Source organism: Schistocerca americana, chromosome 8, assembly GCF_021461395.2.
Source record: "Schistocerca americana isolate TAMUIC-IGC-003095 chromosome 8, iqSchAmer2.1, whole genome shotgun sequence".
NCBI classification, from domain to species: Eukaryota; Metazoa; Arthropoda; class Insecta; order Orthoptera; family Acrididae; genus Schistocerca; species Schistocerca americana.
Genome location: NC_060126.1, coordinates 413,781,218 through 413,795,762, shown reverse-complemented (window position 1 = coordinate 413,795,762; position 14,545 = coordinate 413,781,218). Strand labels below are relative to the sequence as shown.

Genomic DNA, 14,545 nt, shown 5'->3' with positions numbered 1-14,545 from the left:
GTGACTCAGCATTTCCGCTATGTGGTGAGTAGCAACTTTCCTTCTCTCGTATTCTTACTAGTGTTGAATACACCAGGGACTTAACATAATGACAGAGAAAAGTCAAGAGGGGTGATCAGCAGAGCACAGAGGCAAAGGGCTAGGCAACCCCTTATAATCACTCTGCATGTAAAGTTGTCTGTGAGATATGTCTTGGCCTGGTGTTCAAAGAATCAAAGAGCACTAGAGAACCATCATTCTCAAAACACAAACTAATGTGCAGTTGCAAGTGAACGTCCTACAGAAGTTCAGGCAAGGTATTGTGCAAAACGTTCAAATATCATGTACCATTCAAATAATCTGGTAAGATGTGTATCTGATCAAAAGTATCCAGAACTATGTAATGCAGAACTGACCACTAGATGCCACAAGAGATGCACCCATCAGTGTAAAAAGAAGCGGGGACTATTGTTGTTGTGACTCGCCGATCATTCAAAGTGCTGCCGTGCAATTACGCACGTCCTCTATCTGCCAGATATGCAGCAGCCGCGCCACCTAAGCGACCAGCCAGCCAGCAGCCGCTAGACTTGAACTCAGCGCTAATTTGAATGTTACCGTGTTCACATGTCTTGCTAGGTCAACTTGCTCTGTGACTTACACGTGTTGTTTCATTTTAAATATATGTGTTTAACATGAGGTTATAACAATTGGCGACGAGGATGGGATTTTCCTTTTCATCGTTGACCCACAGGTTTCCATGGCTACTTTAAAGCAACTATTGCAAGGTCTCATAGAACAGCAAACGCTTCTCACATCAGCGATTCGCGATTTCGCCGCAGCATCCAATGCGGGCCGTTTCTCGTCGTTGTCTATACCTCCTTTTCCTCCTTACGGCGAGACGGAGGAAGACTGGTCGGATTACGAAAAACGTCTTCGTCAGCACTTCTTGGCATTTCATGTCACGGATGAACAAACATGGAAGTCTCTGTTCCTTTCATGGATTTCACGTCAAATGTATCGATTGTTGTCACAATTGGCTCCTTTGAAAGATCCTGCATCTTTGTCTTTTGCTGAAATGTGATCACTTCTGTCAGTATATTTTCATAAGCAAACGCATGTGGTAGCCTCTTGTGTTGCCTTTTATTGTTGTCAAAAACAACCGAATCAATCCTATCGCGCTTGGGCTGCTGAGCTTCACGGCCTCAGTTGAAAGTGTCAGTTTGTTACTGACATTCACAAAGAATCCTACGCGGATTCCATGGTACGGGATGCTATTATCTGGTCGGTGCCCGACAAAGAAGTGAGGCAATGTGCCCTTCACTTGGCAAATCCAACTCTAGATGAAGTCCCATCCATCGCGCAGTCTTTTGAATTTTCTCACGCCGCTCGAGCGCAAATAGAGGCATGGGGTGACATCGGGGACATACAACCTCTGTGCGCTGTTCACGACACGTGCAGTGTGTCCCCACCGGCCGACGTGGCCGCAGTAAGCTCCCAAGCGCAGTCTCGGCCTAAGCGTAAACAACCCTCTCAGAAACTGCAGCAAAACCCCCGGCAACTTCCTTCATGTCCGCGGTGTTTTACGAAACATTCACGCGAGGATTGTCCCCAACGTTTTTACCGTCTGCTGCTTCGGTGGCTCAGCCATTGCATCGCCTGTTGCATAAAACCATGCCTTTTCACTGGTCCACGTCATGCGATGCAGCTTTCCAGAAATTGAAGACTATGCTGAAACAGGCCCCGTCCCTGGCTACTTATCAACCTGGGCAACATCTTGTTCTTGCCATGGACGCCTCTCAATACGGGGTCAGTGAATTCCTTGAGCACCGTTTTTCTGACGGTTCTGAACAACCCATTGCTTATGCCTCCAAAACGATCACGGATGCCCAACAAAAGTATTCTCAAATTGAAAAGAAGCTTTGGCCATTATTTATGCTCTTCATAAGTTTGGTGTTTTTCTCTATGGATCCAAATTTCATCTTGTCACGGATCACAAACCACTTGTTTCCTTGTTTCATCTATCAATGTCACTTCCCGACATGGCTGCACACCACCTCCACCTGCTCTTTACTTGTCTTGTTTCAATTATGAGATTCAGTTCTGGCCAACAGCTCAACATGCAAATGCTGATGCACTATCTCGCCTTCCCATGGGTCCTGATCTGGCATTCGATAGGGACGAACGTTTGTGTTTCCACCTGGATGTTGCTGAGCAGCGGGTTGTGGATGGATTCCCCATCACCGGGATCAGCTGGCGTCTGCTACTGGTTCTGACCCTACCCTGTCTCAGGTTTTATGCTGTATTCAGAAGGGTTGGCCAGATTGTCTGTTCGCTAAGACTTCTGATCCGTTGCGGAACTACTACGCTTTGCGCTACCACCTCACGGCTAGGGATGGTGTTATCCTCCTTTCCACCGACAATGCTTCACCACGTGTTGTGGTACCTGCATGCTTCGGTCTTGTGCCTCCTTCACCAAGGGCACTGGGGTGTCTCTCGCACAAAATCTCCGGCATGCCGTCATGTGTACTGGCCTGGCATCGATTCTGAAATAGCACACATGGTCGCTGCCTGCGGCCCTTGTGCATCACAGGCCGCCGCCCCGAAGTCATCTTTGTCACCGTGGCCTTCGCCTGAGACGCCCTGGGAGCGCATTCATGCTAACTTCGCGGGACCTTTTTTAGGTACTCATTGGCTTCTCGTTACTGACACCTACTCTAACTTTCCTTTCGTTGTCCGTTGCACGTAGCTTACCACCGCGGCAACCACAAGTGCTCTCGCCTGCACTTTTTCTTTGGAAGGCCTTCCCTCTACTCTTGTTACTGATAATGGTCTGCAATTTGCCTCTTCAGAATTTGCAGATTTTTGTGCTTGTCACAGTGTTATGCATGTCACGGCCCCTCCGTCCATCCACAATCAAACAGTGAGGTTGAATGGCTGGTCTGCACATTTAAGGCTCAGATGAGGAAACTTCTGACTTCTTCTGCTGCTGATGATGCGCTTCTCCAGTTTCTGGCTTCTTACCATTTCACCCCCATGGGCGACCACAGCCCGGCTGAGCTCTTACATGGCTGACAGCCCCACATGCTACTTCATCTTCTGCGGCCTTCCACCTCCCGGCCGCGGGTGCCTTCGCTTGGCCGGTTCCCCGCCGACGACCTTGTATGGGTACGGGGATATGGCAGGCAGCCAAAATGGAGTCCTGGCCGCATCTTACGACACCGTGGTTGATGCCTGTATGAAATCCAAACAGACACGGGTGTTGCAGTGGGTCATTCGGACCATCTTCGGCCTTGTGTGCTGGCAACACCTGTTCCGAATGCCGCTACACCACCTTCGGCTCTACCTGACGCTCGGGATCTTGGCATCTCTCATTACACACAACACAGCCCTCTCACCTTCATCTCAGTGCCAGCACAAGAGCAGACGCCACCAGGAGATGTGCCCTTGCAGGAACCAGATGACCATCATCTGTCGGAGCAACTCTACTCGCCTCCTTCTCCTACGGACGCCAACACATCGCCCATGTCTCCTGTTATATTAACCGGACTTGCCGCAACGGGCAGATTGGTGCACGGGGCCCCAGCTGATTCGACACCTACGTTTCCTGTCATCTCGACCCGTTATCATCGGGGACACTTCCGTCTGTATGGGAAGCCTCCTCCTCGAGACTTTACGGCCAGTCAAACAACACCTGTGGACGTTAGCAATCTACAGGCCACATCCATCAAGACCTGTTCAAAAATTTCAAAGGAGGGAAAAGTGTTATGACTCGCCGATCATTCAAAGTGCTACCGTGCAATTACGCGTGTCCTCTACGCGCTGTCTGCCAGATATGCAGCAGCCGCGCCACCTAAGTGGCCAGCCAGCCAGTAGCCGCTAGACTTGGACTCAGTGCTAATTTGAATGTTACCGTGTTCACATGTCTTGCTAGGTCAACTTGCTGTGTGACTTACACATCTTGTGTCATTTTGAAATATATGTGTTTAATTTGACGTTATAACAATTGTGTTGTCAGTAGAGAAGCAGTAACAGCAGATTTGGTTGGTCAGGAGAGTGCAATGACTTCGAATGTAGCATAGTCATTGGATTCCACCTGAATAACAAATAAATCAGAGATATTTTAACCCTCACAAAGCTGCCCAACTTGTTGGCTAATGATGTGATTGTGAACTGGAAACATGAAGGAACAGCCACAACTAAATCAAGACCAGGAAGACCCATGCACTGACAGACAGGGATCATCAAGTATTGAGAAGGATAGTTGTAAAATAACTGTATGAAATCAGCATAAATAATCACTTGTATGTTCCAAAGTGCTGTCAGCAGTCCAGCTAGCACAGCAACTGTGCAAAGGGAATTGAAAAGAACAGCGTACAATTGTTGAGCAGCCCCTCATAAGCCACACATTTCTGTAGGTAGTGCTAAGTGAAGCTTGAGGTGGTGTAAAGATTGAAACCACTGGATGGATGGCTGGAAAAAAATGATTTGGAATGCTGAATCATGCTGTACCTTGTGGTAATCCAATGGAAGGGTTTGGCTTGGCGAATGCCAATAATGAAGTACGGAGAAGGTGGTGTTACTGTGTGGGAGTATTTCGTAAGGTTAGAGTGTAGTCCCTTTGTTGTGTTTAAGAAAACACTAAATATGGGAGGATATTAACGTATTTTACAGCACTGTGTACTACATCCACTAAATAAACAATTGAGAGATGGTAATTGTTTGTATCAGCATCAAATTCCACTTTGCTATAAAGTGGCATCTATGAGGGAATGCTTTGTGAACAATAACATTCCTGAAATGGATTGGCCTGACTTGAACCCAATAGAAGACCTTTGGTGTGAGCTATAACATCAATTTCAGTCTAGACCCTAGAATCCAGCATCATTATTTTCTCTGGTTTCAGCTCTACAGGAAAATGGACTGCCATTCCTCCACAGACTTTGAGACAGCTCATTGAAAGCATCCTCAGCAGCGTAAAAGCCATCGTAAAGGTGTTGAATGGATCTGATAGTGTACATAATCTACTTTTATGAGTGTACTATGCCATGCATTTTGTCCCAATTTTGAAGCCCCAAGCTGTTGTGTTTCCTATGCATAGCTTTTCATTTTACTAATGATATTGTTACCCTTATGTTAGCAGGTCTGAGCACTGTGAATGTGGCACCTTGTACCCCACCTGGATCACCACATACAAGTACAACAGGCCATCATTGGAGATCTAGGCTTACAACAATAAAAAATAGTTTTCTTGGGAGTCCCAGGTTCCATCGGCGGAAGTTGCAAAGTAAGTAGAGTTGGATTACCTGTACAAGTAAAAGATGCAGACAAGGTTCAACAAAATGATATATGTAGCAAAAGTGCATAGACCAAACAGACCGGTAATATGATACAATGGATTTTGCATCTAAACTATTTTGTATAATTGTTAGAACAAATTTAAAATGGAAGATGGTAAAAAATAAGCACTGTCTGGTAAACAGTGACTCTAAGAAACACTTCAGAAAGGTAAATTATGTCTTTAGTGTTCAAAATTACTTCTGTACTGTTTTGTCCCTCTTTTATACCTGTTTTTTCTCAGTTCATAATAAAATTTTCTAATTATTTAAAGAGGTCATGATATATAGCTTCTAAATATTTTGAAAAGTCGAGATATGTTACAGCAGCTTTATGCCACTTTACTAAATGTATCTGTGTTGTTGTTGTGGTCTTCAGTTCAAAGACTGGTTTGATACAGCTGTCCATGCCACTCTATCCTGTGCAAGCCTCTTCATATCTGTGTAACTGCTGCAACCTGCATCCCTCTGAATCTGCTTACTGTGCTCATCTTGTGGTCTCTGTCTACGATGTTTACCCCCCATGTTTCCCTCTAGTACTAAATTGGTGATCACTTCATGCCTCAGAATGTGTCCAACCAACCAATCCCTTCTTTTAGTCAGGTTGTACCACAAATTTCTCTTCTCACCAATTCTATTCAGTGTCTCCTCATTACTTATGTGATCTACCCATCTAATGCTCAGCATTCATCTGTAGCACCATATTTCAAAAGCTTCTGTTCTCGTCTTGTCTAAACTATTTATTGTCCATGTTGGACTTCCATACATGGCTGCACTCCATACAAATAATTTAAGAAAGGACGTAATCTGTACTTGATGTTAACAAACTTCTCTTCTTCAGAAACACTTTTCTTTCCATTACCAGTCTACATTTTATATCCTTCCTACTTCAACCATCATCAGTTATTTTGCTCCTCAAAATAGCAAAACTCATTTACTACTTTACGTGTCTCATTTCCTAATCTAATTCCCTCAGCATCACCTGATTTAATTTCGCTACATTCCATTATCCTCGTTTTGCTTTTGTTGTTGTTCATCCTATATCCTCCTGTCAATATACTGTCCATTCCATTCAACTCTCTTCCAGGTCATTCCAAGTGAAGAATTAAAATGTCATCACCAAATCTCAAAGTTTTTATTTCTTCTTTCTGGACTTTAATTCCTACTCCAAATTTTTGTTTTATTTCCTTTCCTGCTTTCTCAATATACAGATTGAATAACACTGGGGACAGGCTACATACTTGTCTGACTCCCTTCTCAACCACTTTTCTTTCCCTGGCCCTCAACTCTTATAACAACCATCTGGTTTGTGTTCAAACTGTAAATAGCCTTTCACTCACTGTGTTTTACCCCTGCTACATTCCAGTCAACATTGTGAAAAGCTTTCTCTAAGTCTACAAATCCTATAACCGTAGATTTCCCTTTCTTAACCTATCTTCTGTGAGAAGCCATAGGGTCAGTATCGCCTTGTGTGTTCCTACATCTCTCCGGAATCCAAACTGCTCTTCCCTGAGGTCCGCTTCTACCAGTTTTTCAATTCAATACTAAATAAAACTGTATAACACTGGTGCAAATATAAGTACTGTACATTATTGTCTAGTGAGTGAAGAATTGTTGAAACTATCACAAAGCCAACAATGCAGTTGTCTTATCTTGGTGAGAACAATCACTCAGTGAAGCCGGCAATAGTTACTGACCACTTGCTGTGCCAAACTGTTCTGGTGTTTGCTGAAGGCATCTGATTGTACTGCCAATAGCACCGAGTTAAAAATACGGGAAAATTTCTGACACGTCCCGGACCATCGAGTGTGCTGGTTTATCAAGTGCTGGGTAATTGTGGTCTTACTGTACCATCCTCAGACATAAAAAAAACTAAATTACAGGACATGTTACTAATAATGATCATTTGTATGTAAACCAACAAATAAATGAACTGCATTAAAATTATGGAATACCGGAAAATACCTGATCACTACATTGGGCAATACGATAACAAAGACTTGTGCTACAACTTACTTATTTAGTTCATATGATCTAATATTATACAATGTAGTATAGGTGTCAGACAAAATATATTAATATTTACAGTAAAGGACTGACGTTTACAATACATTGCAATAGGTTTTTATAAAATTAGCTTTACTGAGTAGTTCATGTATTATACTTAATCATAACCAGCACAAAATACATTATTGTGTATACCAGGTACATTATAGTACATTTGCTTCACTGAAAAGTTCAAGTGTTGTACTTAATCATAACCAGCGTGATTACCTTTCTAGGTATTTTTTATAGAGAAAAAGCAATGGCACACAAAATAATACATGGTGTTCATAAACTATCTCTACAACTTATGACTATACTAGTTTTAAAACTATGCTAGATATTCAACATGTGATAAGATAGCTCATAATGTTTTTTTCTCATTCATACACATCAGTTTTTGCAACCTTAGTGGCAAGGGTAATGTCTAGTCAGAATTCAATTTCTTTCCATTTACAGTTCAAGATCACCATGGTGGCATGTTAAAATGCATTGTGAATGCATGTCCTATAGGTCTAACCTCAGTTTGGCACACCATATCCTTTACAAAATGCCACAGGAAGAAGTTTAGATGGTATGAGGTCAGGGGATCATGGCAGTCATTGAATTGGACCTTCTTGTCTAATCCATGTATCTGAAAACTTTTCATATAGAAATTGACAGCATTTGGAGACCAATGGGGTGGTGTCTCATCCTGCTGGAACATGACATCAGGTTGCAGGTGTTCCAATTGTGGCATGGAGAACTATTGGAAGACTCCCAGGTAAACAGCACTGTTGACAGCAGACTCGGTGAGAAAGAATGGGCCAGTGATGTGATTGCCTACCAGTTGGAGCAAATACAACATACATTTTTAAATGGACTTAATTCACAAAGCATTTGTGTCACAAAAAAGTGCAGTATGCAGAGGTATTGTTGTAAAACTACGTTATAATGCCACCATGTACAGAAAGTCAGTGAATAAGGAGAATCTGCTAGTTGCAAGTGGAGAGAGAGAGAGAGAGAGAGAGAGAGAGAGAGAGAGAGAAATAAGATTCCATTTTCTTGTTTTGTAAGATGTGTTGGTGTCAGAGGGAAGTCAAATACATTCGACACACTGGATACAAAGAAATAGCTCAAACTTCAGTCCCACATATTACGAAAAGAAAGTATTTGAATAACCTATTAATTTGCATGTCATGTTGACCCTGCTCCCATTATATTGTACCTCCCAGAATCTGGTTTTTTTCCCGGCCTGCATATGTACAACATGGCAGTTGCATAGCCTTGTTTGATGGCACATCAGTAAACACATAACACGACACAATGCAATTGTAATTCGTAAAGCGAATTCCAGTTTCCATTGATAGTTTCTCTGACACAATTGTTCACAATTATTATTTCCTCAGATCTGCAACTAATTTGATATCCACAATAATTAGCAGGCCCCTTTGCAATATCACTAAGTATTAACAATGGAAATAAAACTGAATTAATTTTCTTTGTGTCATTTTCGTATATGCTTCCTAATAGCATCTGTCTTTGTACAGGCTCCAGAGTTTGACAGTAATGTAAAATCCAATTAATGTTTTCAGTGTTACAAAGATGAAATATGAAGTATGTGGTATGCAAGCAAAATCTCCTCTTTCTCCAAAAAATCTGTGTATGTGTTATGTATTAGTTCATTCCTTGGTCATTCATCTGAATGATGTTAAAATTTTGTTAGAAATTGTGCAAACATTAGAAGAAACAGGAAATAAGTCTGATGATTCCATGAATTGGCACAAACAATGATTGTTGTGCTAGTTAAAGTTCATATCAAAAATATAGGAAACATTACAGTAGTAATTTTCAGGGAGGGAGAAAATGGTGTACTTTTTTTTTTTTTTGGTTAAATGAAGGGGGAAGAAAACAAATAAAGTTAAGCAGTGTGCAAAGCCAATTTCCTGTTATACAACCAGAAAGTGGCTTGTATAAATGGAAGAAAGATTTACACAAACTACAAAATATGTGCTGAAATGAAACTCACAAAAGTGCGAAAGGATGGCTACTCTAAAGATTCAGAACTGCTTATGAAAGTCAGTGCACTGTTACCAAGGGAGATCTATGAAACTGGGGTCTCTAAATTATGACTGAGATGAACATTACTTATTTCCAGGCTTTTTCAATGTAGTTAAACAGATTCAGAAAGTTATATGGAAAATAATGCTGCAAAATTACAAAGTTTACTTGAAATAAACATCTGGAGGAGATGTCATTATTTGGTAATACTACAGAGAAATTTGTAGCTGACATGAAGATGAAACTTCTTGTTATTCCCTGAAATGCTGCTTATAATGCTAGTGAGTCAGGTTTCATGCAAGAACTGTTGCAAACTGCACTTTATCATTTTGAGGGTAAAAAAGACATAGTTGCTTTGAGTCAATGAAATCTATGACACATTCGCATACAGCAGGGTCAGTGATAAGTATCAGTGAATTACTGTTTCTGCAATTTTTAATCTGTCTGCAGGAACCTGAAGGCGAATTGGTACCAAAAATAAAAAAGGACTAATTAGCTGAAAAACATCTTATAATCGATGTAACTAATCTGTAAAAATGGAAGAGAATAAGTTTCAATATTACATCTGAAACATCTTTTTACCAGTTGCAGAAAATAATTCATTGCTTTTGTTGGAGTCATGGTCTGGACATAACAGGACTTCTGTCTTTAGGAGGACAATGAAAGGCTGTTAATGTAATAATGGGATTCTACCAGTAACTAATAACGTGATTCAGCCTCTTGTAAAAATTTTTTTGAGAGTTTTAAAGCATTTTTCAGAATCCTGTCTAACAATGTGGTTATTGACAGCTATTTGTCTCTTGGGTTTATCAGTGGAACAATATTGCTGAACTTAAGACACTTGTGCATCATCAGTTTTCACCACCACATTTTATGAATTTGTTCAAGTATGCCTGGTATGCAGCACAATATGCAGAAAAACAACAATGATCACTTTAAATCTGCCCCGGTATTGTCCAACTAAAACCCGTAATTACACTGAACTGCCAGAATGTGTTAATTTTTCTTGTATCATGCTTGCCTAGTGTAAGAAAAATATTCAGTTTGTTTTCATCATCCAATAGACACTTCATATTTTTGTGATTACTACAGGAAATAAACAAGGAACTGTTCCATTGTTAGTAAAATCATCTGTGATGTAACATCATACACTGCCTTGATTTTCTTTCTTCTGCTAGTCACTTGTGTAATAACTACATCTGCAACAGTTTAGCTGTTTGTATGAACTGCAAGTCATTCAAAAAACTAATGATTTGAGGCATTTTTGCATGGTTTCAATGCTTAAAATTTGTGTGTATGCATTTTGGACTTTGCGATGTGTGGTGCTACACTCTGTTGTCATGACTGCAACTGTATATTTGCCAATTTGCTCGCAAGGCAGGAAGGGTTGTATGAACTGCTGTTATAAGTGTTTCTTTGCATGGCAAAAAAGAGTAACTGGAACATTAAAAGAAATACGTCCTGTGCACCTTAGCAGCTAAAATTTTGGCACTGTATTTCTTTAGATGTATTCTTTCTGTGTGAAAAATTTCATGCTTGGTCCCATTTCCTTGTGAGTCAAATACCTTTTGGAAGTTAAGAAACATTGCATCTATCTGACTGTCTTGATCCATAGCTTTCAGGATATTATATGAGAAAAGCATAAGTTGCATTTCACATGACTGGCATATTTGGAGTCCATGCTGGTTAGCATAGAGGGGTTCATTCTGTCTGAGATACCTCATTGCATTTGAGCTCAGAATATGTTCTAAGCCACTACAACAAGTGGATGTCAGGGATAATGGATGTTAGTTTGATGTTCACTTCTGCTGCCCTTCTTGTAAATGGGTATGATTCATGTATTCTTCTGACCACTGGGCACTGTATTTCTAATGTAATTCTTCAAGCTTTCCCGGCGAGGTGTTGTCATGTTGACTAATTGGATTTCTGCTGGTTATTCGCATCTTTCCTGTATGATATTTCAACTGCTATCTGATAGCACCTGAAGAAGACTGCCAGTCACACGGTTGAAATATCATGCAGGAAAGACACGAATAACTGGCAGAAACCCGATTAATCAACATGACACTGTCTTTCTGTTCAAGGAATCTTCAATATATTATGGATAAAAGAGGTGCTAACTTGGCTCCAAATATGGTGTAGAATCTGACAGAGATTCCTCAGGCAGTGGAGATTTGTTCTATTTCAGTGACTTCAGCTGTTGCTCAGCTGACACAAATATCTGTTTCAGTTGTCTTTGCAGTGGTATGAGAATTAAGTAGGGGCATTACTCTAAGTTTCCCTTTGTGGAGGAAAATTTGCAATTAGAGTTGCTCTGCAACTCTCATTTGCAGCTGCTGTCTTTTCCATGAGTGACTGGACACTAATCTTAGTGCCACTAACAGCTTTTACAAATGAGCAGAATTTCTTTGGATTCTGTAAAAGATCTTTCGATAATATTCTGCTATGGTAGTCATTGAAGGCATCATGTACTGCTCTCGTAGCAGCTAATACATTTCATTCAGCACATCTCAGCCCAAAGCCGTATGCTCTGTTTTACTTCTACACACACCAAAAAATGTTTTGCATCACCCTGGTTCCCAGAACTCCTTTGACTGTTCAGGTGATGTCACTAAACCCACCCAAAGATGTAAACAACCATGCATGAGCAGCACCTATTAGACGGAGGGGGTCTGACAGCCAATCAGTTCCAGTCAGATTAGATTAGATTAGATTAATACTAGTTCCATGGATCATGAATACGATATTTCGTAATGATGTGGAACGAGTCGAATTTTCCAATACATGACATAATTAGGTTAATTTAACAACATACTTAAGTTAATATAACAACTTTACTTTTTTATGTTTTTTTCTTTTTCTTTATTTTTAATTTTTTTAATTTTTTTTTATTTTTTAATATTTTTGTTTTTTCTCTTAATTTATATCTAAAAATTCCTCTATGGAGTAGAAGGAGTTGTCATTCAGAAATTCTTTTAATTTCTTCTTAAATACTTGTTGGTTATCTGTCAGACTTTTGATACTATTTGGTAAGTGACCAGAGACTTTAGTGCCAGTATAATTCACCCCTTTCTGTGCCAAAGTTAGATTTAATCTTGAATAGTGAAGATCGTCCTTTCTCCTAGTATTGTAGTTATGCACACTGCTATTACTTTTGAATTGGGTTTGGTTGTTAATAACAAATTTCATAAGAGAGTATATATACTGAGAAGCTACTGTGAATATCCCTAGATCCTTAAATAAATGTCTGCAGGATGATCTTGGGTGGACTCCAGCTATTATTCTGATTACACGCTTTTGTGCAATAAATACTTTATTCCTCAGTGATGAATTACCCCAAAATATGATGCTATATGAAAGCAATGAGTGAAAATAGGCATAGTAAGCTAATTTACTAAGATGTTTATCACCAAAATTTGCAATGACCCTTATTGCATAAGTAGCTGAACTCAAACATTTCAGCAGATCATCAATGTGTTTCTTCCAATTTAATCTCTCATCAATGGACATACCTAAAAATTTGGAATATTCTACCTTAGCTATATGCTTCTGATTAAGGTCTATATTTATTAATGGCGTCATACCATTCACTGTACGGAACTGTATGTACTGTGTCTTATCAAAATTCAGTGAGAGTCCGTTTACAAGGAACCACTTAGTAATTTTCTGAAAGACAGTATTGACAATTTCATCAGTTAATTCTTGTTTCTCAGGTGTGATTACTATACTTGTATCATCAGCGAAGAGAACTAACTTTGCCTCTTCATGAATATAGAATGGCAAGTCATTAATATATAATAAGAACAACAAAGGACCCAAGACTGACCCTTGTGGAATCCCATTCTTGATAGTTCCCCAGTTTGAGGAATGTGCTGATCTTTGCATGTTACGAGAACTACTTATTTCAACTTTCTGCACTCTTCCAGTTAGGTACGAATTAAACCATTTGTGCACTGTCCCACTCATGCCACAATACTTGAGCTTGTCTAGCAGAATTTCATGATTTACACAATCAAAAGCCTTTGAGAGATCACAAAAAATCCCAGTGGGTGGTGTTCGGTTATTCAGATCATTCAAAATTTGACTGGTGAAAGCATATATGGCAAACCTTTCTGGAAACCAAACTGACACTTTGTTAGTACTTCATTTTTACAGATATGTGAAGCTACTCTTGAATACATTACTTTCTCAAAAATTTTGGATAAAGCTGTTAGAAGGGAGATTGGATGGTAATTGTTGACATCAGATCTATCCCCCTTTTTATGCAAAGGTATAACAATAGCATATTTCAGTCTATCAGGGAAAATGCCCTGTTCCAGAGAGCTATTACACAGGTGGCTGAGAATCTTACTTATCTGTTGAGAACAAGCTTTTAGTATTTTGCTGGAAATGCCATCAATTCCATGTGAGTTTTTGCTTTTAAGCAAGTTTATTATTTTCCTAATTTCAGAGGGAGAAGTGGGTGAGATTTTAATTGTATCAAATTGCATAGGTATGGCCTCTTCCATTAACAGCTTAGCATCTTCTAATGAACACCTGGATCCTACTATATCCACAACATTTAGAAAATGATTATTAAAAATATTTTCAACTTCTGACTTTTTGTTCGTAAAGTTTTCATTCAATTTGATGGTAATACTGTCTTCCTCTGCTCTTGGTTGACCTGTTTCTCTTTTAATAATATTCCAAATTGTTTTAATTTTATTATCAGAGTTGCTGATTTCAGACATGATACACATACTCCTGGATTTTTTAATAACTTTTCTTAATATAACACAGTAGTTTTTATAATTTTTGATAGTTTCTGGGTCACTACTCTTTCTTGCTGTCAGATACATTTCCCTTTTTCGGTTACAAGATATTTTTATACCCTTAGTAAGCCATGGTTTGTTACAAGTTTTCTTATGAGTATATTTAACTATTTTCTTGGGGAAGCAGTTTTCAAATGCATTTACAAAAATGTCATGAAATAAATTATATTTTAAATTGGCATCAGGTTCACGGTACACCTCATCCCAGTCTAACTGCTGTAGGCTTTCCCTGAAATTAGCAATTCCACCAGGAAGGAGGTACACAGCTCATGTTGTTTGTAGTTCAACCATGCCTAGACAGTCAATACCACAGTTTGATCGCATCCGCATTATTACTTT

The 14,545-nt window shown here is 39.7% G+C and overlaps 1 protein-coding gene across 1 annotated transcript in view; it reads left to right on the top strand.

Moving 5' to 3' along the window:
• Positions 1 to 14,545, top strand: part of LOC124545332 (serine/threonine-protein kinase BRSK2) — a 204,196-nt gene that overhangs the window by 116,257 nt on the left and 73,394 nt on the right. Inside the window, exon 10 of the mRNA XM_047124232.1 lies at positions 5,120 to 5,263. Coding sequence (XP_046980188.1) covers positions 5,120 to 5,263 — 144 coding nt within the window. The remainder of the gene's footprint in view (positions 1 to 5,119; positions 5,264 to 14,545) is intronic.